This window comes from Dama dama, chromosome 13, assembly GCF_033118175.1.
Source record: "Dama dama isolate Ldn47 chromosome 13, ASM3311817v1, whole genome shotgun sequence".
In the NCBI taxonomy this organism is placed as follows: domain Eukaryota; kingdom Metazoa; phylum Chordata; class Mammalia; order Artiodactyla; family Cervidae; genus Dama; species Dama dama.
The window spans coordinates 22,872,167-22,888,522 of NC_083693.1; the positions used below are offsets into that span (position 1 = coordinate 22,872,167).

The following is a 16,356-nucleotide window of genomic DNA, read 5'->3' on the forward strand; positions in this document are numbered from 1 at the left end:
AAGCAACAAGAACACTGGCAAAAACTGTCCAAGTCAACTTTGTTGGAATGCTGGAAATTAATCAAAGGCTTGCAGCTAACTTATAAGCATATATCCAAGAAAACAGCTAAATCTCAGTGTGAATGGTGAGCTCGCTGCCATTCTGACTTGCTCTGTTTCCCATGCCCTCTCCCCAGCACCAAGACTGCCTTGAAAACCACTTTCCCAGCTCAGCAGCTGTGCAAACAGCAACACAGCGGCCATTACAGGGAGCAGAACGGGCTTGGCGCTCCGCAGAAGCCCCTTCCCCAGAGAACAGCGCTGTCTGGCCTGGCCGACGGCACCCTGAGAGACTCCATTCTCAGGCTCGTCTTCATTTGACTCGGGTTTTTGTGAAGACACTGTCCATAGTTCATCAGTCAAAAATCAATCAGAGACAAAGGTTCGACACCATGGCTGCCTGAAGCAGCACTATAAGCTGGGGATGAACAAGCTGATCAAAAACTGTGATGGAAAAACTGGGGTGAAAAGATGTTCACAGGTGTCTTTGAAAAGCTAAGGCATATTCCTGGGAATCTAGAAGGCTGCACATGTGTAGGGCTGTGTGCAGGCACAGTGAAGACAGGAGAAGTTGTTAATCTCTCACCTCTGACCAGTCTTCAGGCTCCACACGAACAGGAGCTGAAGGATAAGGCAAAGTTGTAAACTGCCTGCCAGAGCACTGAACACACGCCTCAACATCCACAAGGAGTCCTTCAGCAAAGGCTGGAGATTTACTGTTTGGTAGACTTAAGGTGCTTAAGAAAGTCTCTGCCCAGTCATTAGCTGAGCTCTAAGCTAAATGAGCAGAGACTTCACAGAACTTGTCCAGAAAAGTTACCAAATAAGCAAACAACGACAATAACAAACAGCAAACACAAAAAACTCTGGCTGGCAGGGGGATTTTGATGTCCAGACTAGCCACATTTTACTACTTAAAATGTCCAGTTTTCAACAAAAAGTTATAGGAAACAAGAAAGTATAATCTATATACAGGGGAAGAAGTCAGCTTTCAATGGAAATAGTCTCTAGGAAATCCAAAAGTTGAACTTAATAGAAAAAGGATTTAATCAACTATTGTAAATATATACAAGAACTAAAGGAATCCATGTCTGAAGAATTTAATGAAAATTTGAGAATTGATGTATCACTAAATGGAGAATATTAGCAGAGATGGAAATTATATAAAGGAGTCACATATAAATTGAAGTTGAAAACTACAATAACTAAGATGAAAAAAATCACAGGAGTAGATGTGAACTGACAGAAGAAAAACATCAGCGAAAAGGTAAGTCAACTGAGACTATCCAATGTGAAAGAGAGAAAAAATAAAGACTATCCTTCAAAAACAAAGGAGAAATTAAGACATTCCCAAATAAATAAAGATACAACTTGTTGCTGCAGACCTGCCCTAAAAGAAATACTAAAGAAGAGTACTTTGGGCAGAAATGAAAAGACATGAAACAATAACTCAAATCCACATGAATAAACAAGAGCCTCAGGAGGATACCTGAGTAAGTAAAAAACACAGTGTATATGTATTTTTTTCAATAACTCTTTACTTCTCCTGAATCATTTTAAACCTGTACAATAAAAGCACAAAAAGGGGGAAGGAATGTACCTAAACTAGAGTAAAGTTTTAGAATACCACTGAAATTAAGTTGGTATTAGTCCAAAATAAATTGTTCTAAGTTAAAATATTAATTATAATCTCCAGAGAAACCACTAAGAAAATAATTTTTTAAATGTAAAAGAAACAAGAAAATTAAAATAGTATACTAAAACTCATGCAATATAGAAGAATGCAGTAATGAGGGAAATAATGAAACAAAAAAGATACAAGACATAAAAAACAAACAGAAAAATGCAGACATAAATTCTATTTTATCAGTAATTGCATTAAATGTAAATGGTTTAAAGATTTCAACCAAAACAAAGAAATCAATAGAATGAATTTTAAAAAATCATCTAACTAAATACAGCCTATAAGAGTTGCAAGTTGCAAAGACACAAATAGATTGCAATAAAAAAGGAAAAAGATACGACACATACAATATCAAAAGAGTTAGAGTATCTACATGAGCATTGAACCAAGATATAAACTTTAAGACATAAACTGTTGCTAGAGACAGAGGACATTTGATAATGAGAAAAGGGCCAGTCCATCAACACAACATATTATCAAGTATACACACGTAACAGCAGAGGCCCAAAATATAGGACGCAACAACTGACAAAATAGGAGAAATAAATAACACAGCAACAACAGAGACGCCAACACCCCATTTCCAATAATGAATACAACAGTCAGGCAGAAGATCAAAGAAAACAGAAGATCTGAACAGCAGTAAACCACACAGACCTAATAAACAGCTTTTGCACATCCCACTCAACCTCAGCGCAATATAGTCTTCTCTGTGCAACACTAGAGGTAGGGGGCAGCAGAAGCAGGGCCACACACAAGGCAGACTGCCGATTCATAATGGTTAAGAGAATACCCAGGCAAAAGGGTGCTGAGATTTTATCAGTGTTTGTATGTATTTACATTTTTCCATAAGAAAGAAAGAAAGAAGAACAGAACAGGTATAAGATTTAGTGGGAAACAACGACCTCATGGTTTCAAATGCTGACCTAAAAGGACTACGTGATATAGTTAAATTAATAATATGGATTAGATCATAAAGCTAGCTATCTTCAGAGTTTCTACTTTCTTCACCTGTTTAAAAAGATAACATATAAACTAGGGGGAAATGGATTGAAAGCAACAATTTTAGATTTTTCTGGAGGGCAGAGGGATGTGAATCAGACACCAACAAATGTGTGAAAGTACTGACAGAGAAAGATGCCTAAAACTGACAGAAAGTAACAAGAAGCAAGCTGACGAAGAATATGCTGTGTGTAACAATGTGCTGTATGTATTAGTACACCAACCTGATACCAGTATTAACACTAACAGAAAGCAAACTGGGGTTATCTGGACTCTAACTTTTTATATTATACCATTTCTTCTATATACATTGTTAAGTATGTATGCATGTATGTACTCAAATTCTTCAATAAAAACAAAAAAAAGTTCCAGCCCAAGGTGGCCGCCAACAGCGTCTTTCCTCTTGGCTGGACTTTCTTCATCATGAAATGTTCAGAGCAGAGAACAAGTAGTAAACAAAGAGCTCAGCTGAGGAAAAGCTTGGACTCCAGTCTCCCTGCCGTCCTCCGCCCTCCTTGTCACCCAGGCCAGGGATGTACAGCATGCTCGCCCAAATGTGAGGGGAGGGAGAGCAGGGCCTCCACCAACCTCCGGATCTCAGCGTCCGTGAATCCCTCCACCAGGTCCTTCCGCACACTTCGGGGACGCCCTCTGCGCTTGGGCTTCTTGTCATCATCGGAGTCATCCGTCTCACTCTCAGAGGCAGAGGACCTCTGGGCCTGTCTCTTAGACTCAGTGTCAGAGTCACTGTCATTTGTCTGAGCCTGAAAATGCAAAGTTACACTGTAGCAAATGCCAGGTCCAAGTGATCTAAGGACTAAGACCAGCCCATCTTAACTCCTTAAAGCTCAGAACTTCCTATTGTATCAGGCAAGTCAAACTGCCTTTAAGAAAGAGGGAGGCAGATAGCATGTGATGAAAGAAGATCTGCTTGGGGTATTCACACTGCCAGAGACATACTGCCTCTGGTCATCATTAAGTACATACTGTCTCTGGTCATCTGGTCACCATTAAGTACCCTGGAATAAAAATATTTGGATTATAGGTTCATGCTTACTTTCGTGGGCAAATTACCTCTCCACGCCTTTGTTTTCCATTTGTAAAATGGGGATAATAGCATCTATAATACAGGGTTTTCATATGAAGTAAATGAATCAGTTAGTGTAAAAGCACTGACTTATGCCTGGTACACTGTGAATACTCAATAACAACTACTATTAGCTAATATTGATTTACTAGGATCTTAGGCAGACCTAAGTGTGCTATCACCAACAAATTGAGTAATAAAAATATAGTTTATCTATTTCTTTGTTCTTGCAAAAATCAAATTAGATAGTGCCTCTCATCGTGCTTTGTAACTGAAGCACCTTTATATAATCTCTTACTAAGTATTTATACTAAGTGCTATGAACGAACATTTACAGATGAAGAGACGTTTGACTCTGAAAGCTGAAGGCCTTGCTGATCAGAACCAAACTGTCAGAATTACTACTTCTAGTGTCAGGCGCAAAATGCAGCCTTCTATCAAACTCAAACTCTGTTCAGCCATCTCACAAAGGGCCAAGATGCAGAGATGGAACGTCTCCCAGGTATGCACCTGGGCCCTGTGCACACGTCCACTTCCCTCTGCTAAGTTCCCAAAACTCTGCCCTGGAACCAACCCTCCACGTCAGAAGCACTTCCATCTCGTTCACTAGATCACCTTTTTAGTGGAACTCCGAATTCGAGGCAACATGTAAATCTCTTCCAGCTCCTTCTGCCGCTCTTCCTCCTCCACTTTCTTCCTCTGCTCCTCTGGGATGATCTCATCCCAGTCCTTGTGAGGACGCTCATCAAGCTCTTCTTCATCCTCCATCGTTGCGAAGTTGGCAACCTTACAACAAAAGGACTTCAGTCTGACCGACATTTCACTACTTCCCAAAACACCAACTACTGAAACGCCAATTCATGCAGTGCTTTGAATCTAAAATGCTATGAATGATAATAGGACTCCTATGACATTACATAATCAAAAAAATCAGTTTTCTACTAATTTTCTCCCTTATCCCCTCAAAAAAATCTACTTGCCAAGTTCTAAAGTTCATCAGGAATTTTACTTAAGAATAAAGAAAGATAGAAAGATACAAACTGTCTTATTAAAAGATATGCTATTATATCATACACATTTTCTAATATATTAACTAGAACTTTTAGATTTATTTAGATGATAATAATTGCAGGGAACTCCCTGGTGGTCCAGTGGTTAGGACTCCATGCTTCCACTGCAAGACTGCAGCGGACACAAGTTTGATCGCTGGTCAGGGAACTAAGATCCCACATGCCGTGTTGTGTGGCCAAAAACAAAGTAAATATAGATCATAACATCCGAATCCCTAATGTTAGCCCAGTGTGGACTGACAGGCCTGTACATGGTAAACTGCTACTGAATAAAGCTCATCTGAAACAAAGCGTAACTCAAAGTAGTAGCTACTATCTAGTCAACTGGTTACCTTATTCACTTTTATTAAAAGTATAGAAGCTCAAGGTATTTCATAATTTCACATGCTCAAAACTGTACTTTAGTCTCAGGAATAAAAACAAAAACATAAAATGCAAAAAATTCAAGCAAATTTGGAAGAATATTCCATTTACTTCATGTTGTGGTCTGATCACTAAGTCATGTCCAACTCTTGTGACCCCATGGACTGTAGACTGCCAGGCTCCTCTGTCCATAGGATTTTTCAGGCAAAAACACTGGAGTGGGTTGCCATTTCCTTCTCCAGGGGATATTCCCGACCAAGGGATCAAATCCCAGTCTTCTGCACTGCAGTCAGATTTTTTACCAATTGAGCTATCAGGAAAGCCTGATATCAGACATTTAATATCTATTTATATAGACATAATATGTATTCCAAAAAGAAAGGCATCTGCATGTATGAGTCTGAAAGTCTTAGACTATGGCTACAGAGAAACATCTACCAACTCTGGCCACTTCTGAGCAGTGGTGGGCAGGCCCCAGGCCTGGACTAAAGTTAAAGAGCTTTAGGAAGTTCCATTCCTCAAAATAATTTTAAGAGCTGACACTGAAATCAGAACTTTCAGGCAAAATTAACTCTTAACTTCCAACATGGATATCATGTCTTCACAATCAGAATTTTAATATTCCAGGACAAAACCAGAGGTGTGTAATTCCTGAGATTTAAAATTCAACATTTTTCTGTTCCATAAAACGAATTATCTGACTGATCTCTGAAGTTAAGCACTATTTGTAACTACTTTAGATCTCACTTTTAAAATGGTATTAGTTGATACAAATACCAATAACTACACATACATACATCAGTGGTTCATGCAGTTGGGAATTTAACTTTCCCAAGAGTGGTGCAGCAGTCAAGGGCCAGACTCTACAGGCCAGAATCCCTGTCTAAGAAATAATAACAACTCCAAACGTGTGACTTTAGGAAATTTACTTAGCCTCCTTGTGTCTCAGTTTCCTCATCTATAAATGATGGTAACAGTGACTTCAACATAACATTGTTGTAAAAACTGAAAGACTGATATACAGAATGCACTTAAAACAGTGCTTATAGTATGAATTTTCTAAGGATTGGTTATTATTACTTAAGAAATGTGTAGTCATGAATACCTTAAAAAAATGTTTGTTATGTTTCCAACATGTTAAATTAGGTTAACAAAAAAGAATTATTAGGAAAAGAAAGTCAATTCAGTGATGCACTCCAGACATACAGAGTCCCTACATAAGCAGAATCCTACCTAACTAGATGCTGAAACATAATGGCCAAAAGGGCTTTAGAAAGACAAGTGTCACCAGTCATCTGGCTTCTGATCAATCTGTAATATGCAGAAATTTTTCAGACCTAAATAATCATATAATATTTTGACTAGGACACCATCACGAAGATTACTTCTGTTTAAGAAGGGAGCATTAGTCACAGAAGTGAAATCCAGTTGAAAACACTAACAATTCACCTCCATCTTCTGCATCCTTAAGACACATTATCTCTGATCCTAGCGTTCTGTGATCCACTCAACCCTTTCTTTTTCTTCCACTGAGACAACTTCTACCTGTGGCCAACCCTGGACTTCATCACAAAGTACTGCTTCCTCCCAAACACTTCTTTCTCAGTCCTAGTGGGTCTACCACACAAAATCATCCATGTAACCTCTTACCCTTGTCCCTAACATGCACGGAACCAACCAATGATGAATCCACTCAACCACTTTCTCACTTGAATCTGGGCAACTTTTTGCCACTTTGATGACTCTTCTGTGCCTCCTAAGCCAATCTTCCACCTTGGAATGAACAACTGATCCAGTTTTTCTGACCTCAAGTAATGCTGGAGAGTCATCTGATCCTGCCGACTTGCTCTAACATGAAGCCCCACCTTCTAAATTCAGCTCTAGTCCCTATCAAGTTCTTCCCAGCAACTCCTGGCCCCTGGCCGGAGCCATCCCAAAACTGCTCCACTTCTCAGTAAACACCTCACTCACTGGTAAGTAAGGTCACCAACTGGAGCTTCTATATCATCTCTCCCCTCTCCTTCCCAAAGTGGATTCTTCTTTTGTCTTTCAAAGGCCAGATCTTCCATCTGTGCTTTTGATTATATCCCTTCCAGTCTCCTCCTGGGCAATGTGCAACCAAACTGTCCTTCTTTCCTTAGAACCTTCAATGTTTTCCTATTCTCAAGCTCTTTCCTCAACCTAGAAACATGGTAACACCCTTCAAAAGCCTTACCTTGCCTGACCCTTTCATCCTTATAAATTACTTTCACTGTTTTCCTTACTAAGCTTTTTAATAAAGTCTATACTCAACGCGGTCACCTGCTACTCATCTGGTATCCAGCTTTTGCATTTAGTCCTGAACTCATTTAATTTTCGATCAAATACCACCAACCATCCCACAACTTCCCGAATGCCACGAAGTCAGCAGGAGCTTCCCCACTGTCACCTTCTACTTTCATACCTCTGACCGCTCTTTGTCATGATTCTACTAATGTCTCTCCCAGAGCTCCACATTATCTAGTTCTCCACCTGTCCCACTGACAGCGTATTTGCAGCCTTTCTCACACCAACTATCTCTCTTCTATCCACCGACTCTGGGCAAGATGGACCACTTCGGTGGTTACCCCCATGGGAAGGACTGTACAGTCTATATTTACACCATTCTTGGAACTCTAGAGAATGATTTTAAGGGATATGAATCAACTTAGGTAAAAAGAAAAGCATAGAGTGTCTTGCACTGACAGAGTACTGACAGGCATTACTTATTATTGGTTCACAAATCAATGCCAAGGACTTTCTCAGACAATGATTTTAATACCTTAAATTGTGACAGAAGTTCATCTGTTGCACTTGTTGAGACTTCATTCTCTCTGGTTTCAGCCAAGCGCAAAATTTCATCTATATCCATTTCCTAAAAGAACATGGTAAAAAGGCAACAGTGGTTAGCATTGACTGAGAATACTGGTGCAAATAAACCAACTCTCTTCTCTGATACTCCATTTTCTTTTACACTCAGTTTTTCTAATGTTTTATATCCAACGTTTCAAACTACTATTTATACAAATCATAAGATGAAACTTCAGAAATTACAAGAAATAAAATTGGAATAAAAAAGAGCAAAGACAAAATCCTCAATACTTTTCTCATTCTTTCCTAGTCAATTTTGTAAGTACTTTCAGCTCTATAAGAAAAAAGAGAAGCTATGTTCTGCAAGTAACTACTCTTTCTTTAGAAAAGTCTCAGGCTCAGAATGTGCTTCCAGAAAAATTTAGATTCTCACAGATGATACTTATCAAGAAAATTTTTCCCCTTATTGTTAATTACCTGAGGCTCTGATTCCTCCCCTTCAAGTTCTTTGAAGAGATCCTCTGCTCCAAATTTCAAAATCGCTGTCAGCTCCTCTTTATTAAAAGGATTTGAACTGTAGAAGTAAAATGAAGTTGTACTCTCTTAGGGACGTCAAATAACCTCTATTGAGTTCTAAATATCTATTCTTCCTAAAGAGGTCCAACTATTGGTGAAAATAGAAATTCTGCCACAAGAAAAATGATCTCACAAATAATTCATGGTTTTTAATCCACAGGATGAGTCTGCAGTGGTGAACCTAACTTACCAAAAGACTAAGAAATTATTTCCCTGTTGGTTCATCTATTTACATGGGTAAGCAAGAAAGAAAATAAGCAACATGAAAGAAGGGAATTCTCTCTTCATCCTTTGATTCAGAAAGTTATTGTTCACCAAGAATTTTCAAACACCTCCTCTCTGGTCCAAAATAAAAGAACAAGCTTTTTCTATCTAGTTTCCTTTTTAGTGGAAAATCATCATCACCTAATTAGAAAGGGCTCGTTTGATTTAACCTGTAACACAAACTCTAAGACAGCCACAGAAGAAGCTCAAAAATTTGGTCAGAACGTAAACTCTCTAAGAGAAACAGTTGTGCTTCCAAATAAAGCCGGTTGAAACTTAAAACTATTTTCCTTTCATACCCTTTTGTTTTCAACAGGAGAGGCAATCTCCACACAAACATTTTTACCAATAGCAAGAAACGGCCGCCAATTCACTGAAAAGTCCAAGGCAATTCTGTGCCAGGCAGAAAGCCTGATGGCGAGCACACAGCTGTCGCTGTGTCGTACGGCACAGGCAGAGCCAAAAGCAAGAGGCTGGAGAGGAGGGCAGGAAAGACAAGAAGGCACATGCGGAGGGCTGATACGCCAAAAAGTAGAAAAGAAAAGAGGAAGGAGAAACAGGGAAAGCAAAATAAAATGAAAATGTCATCTTGCAGTTTTGGCTTGGTCCTTTCCAAGTAATCAACGGATTAATGTCTGTTGTAGAGCATCTCATGAGAAGAATGAATGTATTACACGAAATGATGATGTAAAATTGACTTCTGCTACCTCTCCCACTTACTTGGACCTTCCAGAGTTGTTTTCCAGAACCGTTCGGCCAGTGGTATCCATGCGCTGAATCACCAGATGGTCCAATACCATCTTCTTTTTGGCCCGTTCTATGATCTCTTCCTCCACGGTCCCCTTTGTAACCAAGCGGTAAATATTCACCTGTAAAAAAGGCAATGTTATGCTTATGCCTGTTCATACACATAGAAAGTTACTTCTGTCTAAAACCAAGAAGGGAAATAAAAAAAAAAAAAAATCTGTTCTCTGCTATGGCATACTACTTGTAAGTCATCGATCCAAGCAGACAACTTAAGCATTAATATATATAATATCTTCTATTATGGGCAGCATGTTACATTCTTAAATAAAAATTGCCTCTAAGAACTATTATTATAGCCTTGACCTAACGATAAAAATGCTGCTAAAGAATTATCTGTTCACCGAAAGTGAATCTCCAACCACATGTGAAACTTAAAGGCAGCTAATATCGGAACAAACTTTGAAATTTATCCTTGAAAGAAACAAGTGTGTACTTTTGCAGCATACGACAGCGCTAACATTGAACATGTGTAATAAAAGTAGACTGTCCCGAACAATGTGAATACAACAACTTTTCTATACTAAAATAGAAATTTTCAATTCTAAGTGTGTTCATCATGTATCTTTGAGTAAGCCAGAAAGTTACTGGTCATATGCTTTACAGATGGTGAGAAAGAACTGTTCCATAACTATAGGCTCATCTCATCTCAGCCCTAAAGACAGCTTCTCTCTACGAGCTAATTAACAAATAGATATCTACCCATAGACAACGACCTCCCCTCCAAGACACATCCAAAGGCTTCTCCACTAACCTGCTTCTTCTGACCAATTCTGTGGGCTCGGGCTTGTGCCTGCAAGTCGTTCTGGGGATTCCAGTCAGAGTCAAAGATGACAACTGTGTCCGCGGAAGCCAAATTGATTCCCAGGCCACCAGCCCTTGTCGAGAGCAGGAAACAGAAGTCCTGTACACAATGCAATATACTACTTTATGCAGTGGCCTTCTCAGAAACAGTTTCACAGTCCAATAAGCCCTTATACCTGGAAACCCCTGCAGGTGTGAAGAAAAGTGAGATATGATGGACAAACTTTATGGAGGCTAAAAGAATGTCAGGGACTTGATGGCAGAGTGAATTTTCATTTGATTAAGAGGTAAGAGTTGGTGCAATGAGCTAAGGGAGTAAAGGAGAAATGGATAAGGCAACAGGAGCAAAAGAATTAGTGGTCTTGCCCAACTAAAATTAGTATACAAGCAGTTAACAGAAACCAGACAAACTTAGTTATCAATGGATCACTTCAGTAAGTTGCCTACACACTTATTTCCTGGGTAAAGGTGAGTTATGCCATGTAAGGCAGGCAGTCCATATAAGCAAGGAAACTTTATTGAGCAAATGTCCTTTCATTTACTAGGCTGCTGAGGAATACAGAAACACTGTACTAACAGGTGACGTGACGGAACCACTGGGTAGCACAGGACCCTCAGTCACCATGGGACACGCACCGAGAAAACCAGAGCAGGACCGGCTGAAGAGCTGTGTACGGGGAAGACCCTGGCCCTGACATAGTCCCGTGTCCATAGCAACGGCATACCAGAGACTGGGCAGGCACCCTATACCTGTCTGCATCTCATGAAAGTGGCACTCACACACTGGCAGTTCTGAGTTATCTTTTGATAAATGGCTGTATTTAATACATATACATAAACGCAATGAAAGGGTCTCCCCAGTCTAAATAACAGCCATTCACCAACACTGTCACAGAACTAAAAATAGAGCTATCTCACAAGAACTTTTTTTTTTCATTTTTTTTTCACAAGAACTTTAAATAGTTCCAATAAAGAACTGATCATCAGGGGTGCTGAAGCACTGTCTGTGATCCTTGGCAGAAATACCCAGCAGTTCCACACCCTAGAGCGAAGTCCACAGGTAAACACTGAGAATAAGACATCTAAAACATAAAGGAAACCAGAGCTCTGAATGATCATAAAAGATTATTTTCAGTGTCACTCTTTATCAAAGGCAGTATGAATTACATTAAGATACTAGTTATGTCTATTACCAAATAGGGAAAGGTTAAAAATTATGAAACTGAAGGGTGAGGTAAAACAGAAGTATTCATACATAAAAGTATGAACATACAGACTTCCCTGGTAGTCCAGTGGCTAAGACTCCGTGCTCCCAATGCACGGGGCCTGGGTCCGATCCCTGGTCAGGGAACTAGATCCCACATGCCTCAGATAGGACTAGGCACAACCAAATAAATACATTTTTTAAAAAAAAGTATGAATATAAATTGTTTGGAAAAAGTGATTCGGCAAAAGGCACTAAAAACCTTTTTTACATGCTCATATCCTCTTAACTAAACATCTGACAACAATAAAATGGTTAAATAAATGAGGGAACAGGCATGAGAAAACATTAGAAACCATGATTTTTTAAATCTTTATTAGAGTAGAATTTTGAATGAAAGGTGACAACAAGACTATATGCAGCATGATTCCAACTGGGGCAAACATATAAAGAAATAAACGGTTTCCTCTCGGATGAATGAAACGGACCCAAATGATATGAATAGCAAGCTGGAATGGGAGTTTGTACAGCTTTTCTTCTTTGTACTCTTCACCAACTTGCAAAATTTCTAAATGTGCATATAATACTTTCCCCCAGTAATAAAGTACATAATTTTTTAAATTAATTTAAGAAAGACTCAGATTTGCAGAAAATGGTAGAGAAACCATTTTCACCATCTAGCCATGGGGTAGGGGGACGAGTGGAGAACTATGAAGAAACCGACTTTAGTTTTTTCTGACACAGGGTAGTCTAAGACATTTAACTCATACTGAGTTTTAAACTAAGAGTAAGGCACAAAAAAACTGATCTCAACACATTCTGAATAAAAATAGCTGACACTGATGGCGTGCTTGCTCAGGGCTGTGTGCTAATTGTTACACTGAAGTCGTCACTGCAGGGTTATGAAGCAGGGAGTGAAATCATGCTTTTACAGGTGAGGAGCTAGGAGGAGGGAAAGAAGGAATCGGAATTAGATGGTTATCAATATTTTTAATAATTCAATTCCTCTTGTCCTTGACTACTCAGAGCCTTGGTTCTGAAGAGATTATTGTCTAAAACTCCTCAAGGAAAACTAAAATTTTAGGATAGAGAAGAAGCCAGAATACCACAGTCTAATTGGGCCTGTGTGCAATTCGAGGGGCAGGAATCCTGCCACTCTTGGAGGGACAGACACAGTGCTTAAAGCTCATGAGAAAGCAGAGTGAAGTCCGGTCTTTCTACACAGAAGAGCCGCCCGGACTTCAGAGGCTCCCAGGCTCTCTCCACAGACTGCTTTGTCTCACCTCCAGCACTCTCCTTGGCTTCCTCTCCTCCTCACACCGCTACAGCCCTCCACACTAAACCTTTTCTCCCTCCTTCTCTCAAACCCCACGGTATTTAACAGCTTGACAGGCACACATTACAAGGTTACACAGCTTCTGGCTTGCCCTAAGGGCTCTTTCACCCGTGCCTTAAAAACAAAATATTTTATATTGCCAAAGTCAAGCTGAACACCTAACAGATGAACCAATGCTGCTATTAGTCCAAGCAGGGGAATTAAGCCACATCCCTACCAAGGTCCAACAAATTTGGGACAAGACAAACATACTTTTCAAGACTCAAGTCACCAAGAGTACAGGTGAGAACCTTCTAAAGTAGCACACATGTCAAAGTTAAACCTATTGGTCAGCCCTCTGCAACCTGGCCTTGTTTTCCTTCTAGGTCCAGAAATTTGCCATCTGGGAGCACCAGAGAGCACTCTGTTGCTATCAGAGCTACTCTGCCATTAATCCAGCCCAAGGAAGAGAAACAAGCATGCATATGCTTTTCTGGGGTGACAAACAACCAAGTTAAGAGGCACCTTTAACATCAGTGATTTCTCTTATCAGGTAGGATAGCTGCACTGTGAACTGTTTCTGAAACAGTACATTCAGGTAGAAAGGCTTTCCCCCTTGATACAGAGCCCAGACTGCCCAAATAACAAAGCCATGCATGCTGTACCTCAGACCCATCTGCGTTGAAGTGGTCCAGCGCCTGTTTTCTGATTTCTCCCTTGATGGAACCATCCAGACGCTGTAAAAATAAACCACGAGAAAATCATAAGGTAGGAAAATCAGCTGCACTCAAAATAGAACTGAAGACTTGAAACCTTCCTCACTCCAAAACGCTCTGAGTAAAAATAACCAGAACACACTGGCCAAGTGCCGTCCAGGGACTCTGCTTGAGCAGCACACCCAACATGCCCCAAGCTCTCCCATTACACACTCAAGCTCAGAAGCTTCTGGTTCTAAGGGACACCTAGGTCCACCCAAGGATCAGTATGGCCGCTAGGACAGCAACCAAGCTGTGCTTAGAGGCTCTGTCTGATTCTCCATCTGTGGGTACTCAAGAGACTAGGAAATACTACCAGTGGTCCCCTCCTGCAGAATCAGCTCCTGTGGAAAAGTGATGCTCCTAAGCTAATACGGCTGAAAGTTGCCCTGTTATTAACTGCTATATACACCAAAAAATCCTTTACATAATTTTGTTTGGAAGACATTTTCCCACAATATTGAAAACATTAAGCTGGTCATATATCCCAGCTTTTCCAAAAACTAAAGCATTCAAGCAGCCAAAATGTATCCTCAGGAGAGCCCCTGGGATTTCCCAGCACGTACAATTCTTACACTAGATTGTATGTCAACTCTAGGTCCAAAACAATGTCACCGTGGAGATAGCATATAATATGTAGATACTGAAGAACTACTACCTGTACGCTGTATAGAAAGCATTTCTCACTCTTTAAAATCATTTTCACATTGCTGCCCCTTCATCACCACTTGAGACCAAGTACCTCATTTTACAGAAGGCAAAACTGACCAGACAGATGTTGTCCGCTAGCCAGTGACCAGTGAGGGGCAGGGCAGGGTCTGAAAGGACATACAGCTCAGCGTTCTGCCCACCAAACCCAGAGCCACCTGGACACGGGCAGAACCACACGTGGGGACCCTCCTTCTCCTTTCTGACTACCAGCTCTACATGAGAGCCCTGACCCAAAGGTAAGTTTTGAAATCAGAAAACCCAAAGTCCCTCTTTTCAGTATTCTCACTAAGCGAAGGCATTAGGCATGATGACCTGAGCAGACACCAGACTACTCATTCCCTAGAGAAAAAAGTAACATGCTCTGATTTCACTTGATGCCAAATGATGAGCCAGACCTAAAAGCACCCAGGGAACAGATGTACTCAAAGATCACCGACTCTCCCTACTATGCTGTTTCTGATAATAACCACAGTATTTAACTATATTTTAAGACAGCTACTGCAAGACCACACCGGGTATTATGGATATAACTAGGCTTTTTAGGGTTATTATGAAAGATAATCTGCTACTGAGTTTTAAAGCTTGGTCTTCTTAGAATCACTAGCTTCAAGTATCTTCAGTATCAGCCTAACTGCATTAGTCCATCCAAAACTAAAGAAAAAACTTATTTAATAATTAAAAATCATGCCTTAAATGTCTTAAAAATCAAAGCATTAAAAAATATTAGGCCAAATAGGATGGGGAACATACATACACCCATGGCTGGTTCATGTCAGTGTATGGCAGAAACCACCACAATGTTGTAAAGTAATTAGCCTCCAATTAAAATAAATAAAATTAAAAAAAAAAAAAAAAAAGGACAATTCCTTCTCAAGTGAAATGTAACATGCTGAGGATTTTATTTGTTTGTTTGTTTGACTAAAAGAATAGCTATGACCTGTACCATTCCTATGGGAGGAAAAAACTCCTCTTGGCAGTCACAGCTGTGTATCAGTTTATAACACAGGAAAATTTGTGACCATTGTTTTTCAGTTTTGTGATCATCATTCCTTTGTATATCACTACCTTATGCTCTTCTTGATAATCCAAACTTTAATATGCTTTTTGTTATCACTGATCACAGGTATTTTCTATTAGGATCTTGTTCTGCTACATAATTTCTGTCCATCATAGTCACTAGCAAAAATTGATAATAAAATGTGTGTTTCTCCAGAATTGAAAACAATAAATAAATAAAAAATGTTAGGCCAAATAAATTGCACACATGCCTATACAGAGAATACAGATAAGTTTTTGTTTTTTTATTGTCTAACAGGCAGAAAAACATTATGCTAAAGAAACTCCTTCTTCCCTCTTATTTTTCTCATAATCTTACTGGAGATTAATGAATGAAGACAAAAACCCTTAATTTTACAAAAGTAAAACTAAGACCCTCCTGGAACCTTAATCTCAGTTTGTTTCAAACAAGTGAACTCTTTGTTTTCTACTTGAGGATAACTTAACAAGCAAAGCATACAACCTAGGAGAGAGGGAGGGAGAGAGGAAGGGAGAGACCCTAAGTACCGAGCATCCTTACCTGGAAAGGGTAGTGCTTAATAGTGAGGTACTCAGCCAGGATATCCAACATCCTCACCATCTGAGAGAAGATAAGGACTCTGTTTCCTCTTTCTCGAAGTCTTGTCAACAGTTTATCTAATAGAATCAACTTCCCACTGCTCCTGATCAGGGACTGAAGAATGAAAAGACATGATCATGATCAAAAGGATACTTCAATCTGCCCTTTACCTCTAAGAGTTCATATTTTTAAAATCATCTTAAAGCTTTTGGAAGCCTTCTGCAATCTAGCTGA

At 39.7% G+C, this 16,356-nt stretch overlaps 1 protein-coding gene across 5 annotated transcripts in view; it reads right to left on the reverse strand.

Moving 5' to 3' along the window:
* Nucleotides 1–16,356, reverse strand: part of CHD2 (chromodomain helicase DNA binding protein 2) — a 109,120-nt gene that overhangs the window by 32,663 nt on the left and 60,101 nt on the right. For 4 of the 5 annotated variants that reach the window (XR_009695392.1, XM_061158622.1, XM_061158623.1 and 1 more), the window contains 8 exons: nucleotides 16,084–16,236; nucleotides 13,707–13,778; nucleotides 10,473–10,622; nucleotides 9,635–9,783; nucleotides 8,552–8,648; nucleotides 8,046–8,138; nucleotides 4,428–4,598; nucleotides 3,314–3,489 (listed from right to left, as the gene is read on the reverse strand). Coding sequence is in view for 4 of the 5 variants with exons in the window: in XM_061158622.1 (XP_061014605.1) it covers nucleotides 3,314–3,489; nucleotides 4,428–4,598; nucleotides 8,046–8,138; nucleotides 8,552–8,648; nucleotides 9,635–9,783; nucleotides 10,473–10,622; nucleotides 13,707–13,778; nucleotides 16,084–16,236 (1,061 nt within the window). In the remaining variant the exon portion in view is untranslated. Of the gene's footprint in view, nucleotides 1–3,313; nucleotides 3,490–4,427; nucleotides 4,599–8,045; nucleotides 8,139–8,551; nucleotides 8,649–9,634; nucleotides 9,784–10,472; nucleotides 10,623–12,084; nucleotides 12,669–13,706; nucleotides 13,779–16,083; nucleotides 16,237–16,356 lie in introns of those variants that run through there. The other variant, XM_061158625.1, reaches the window with a different exon arrangement.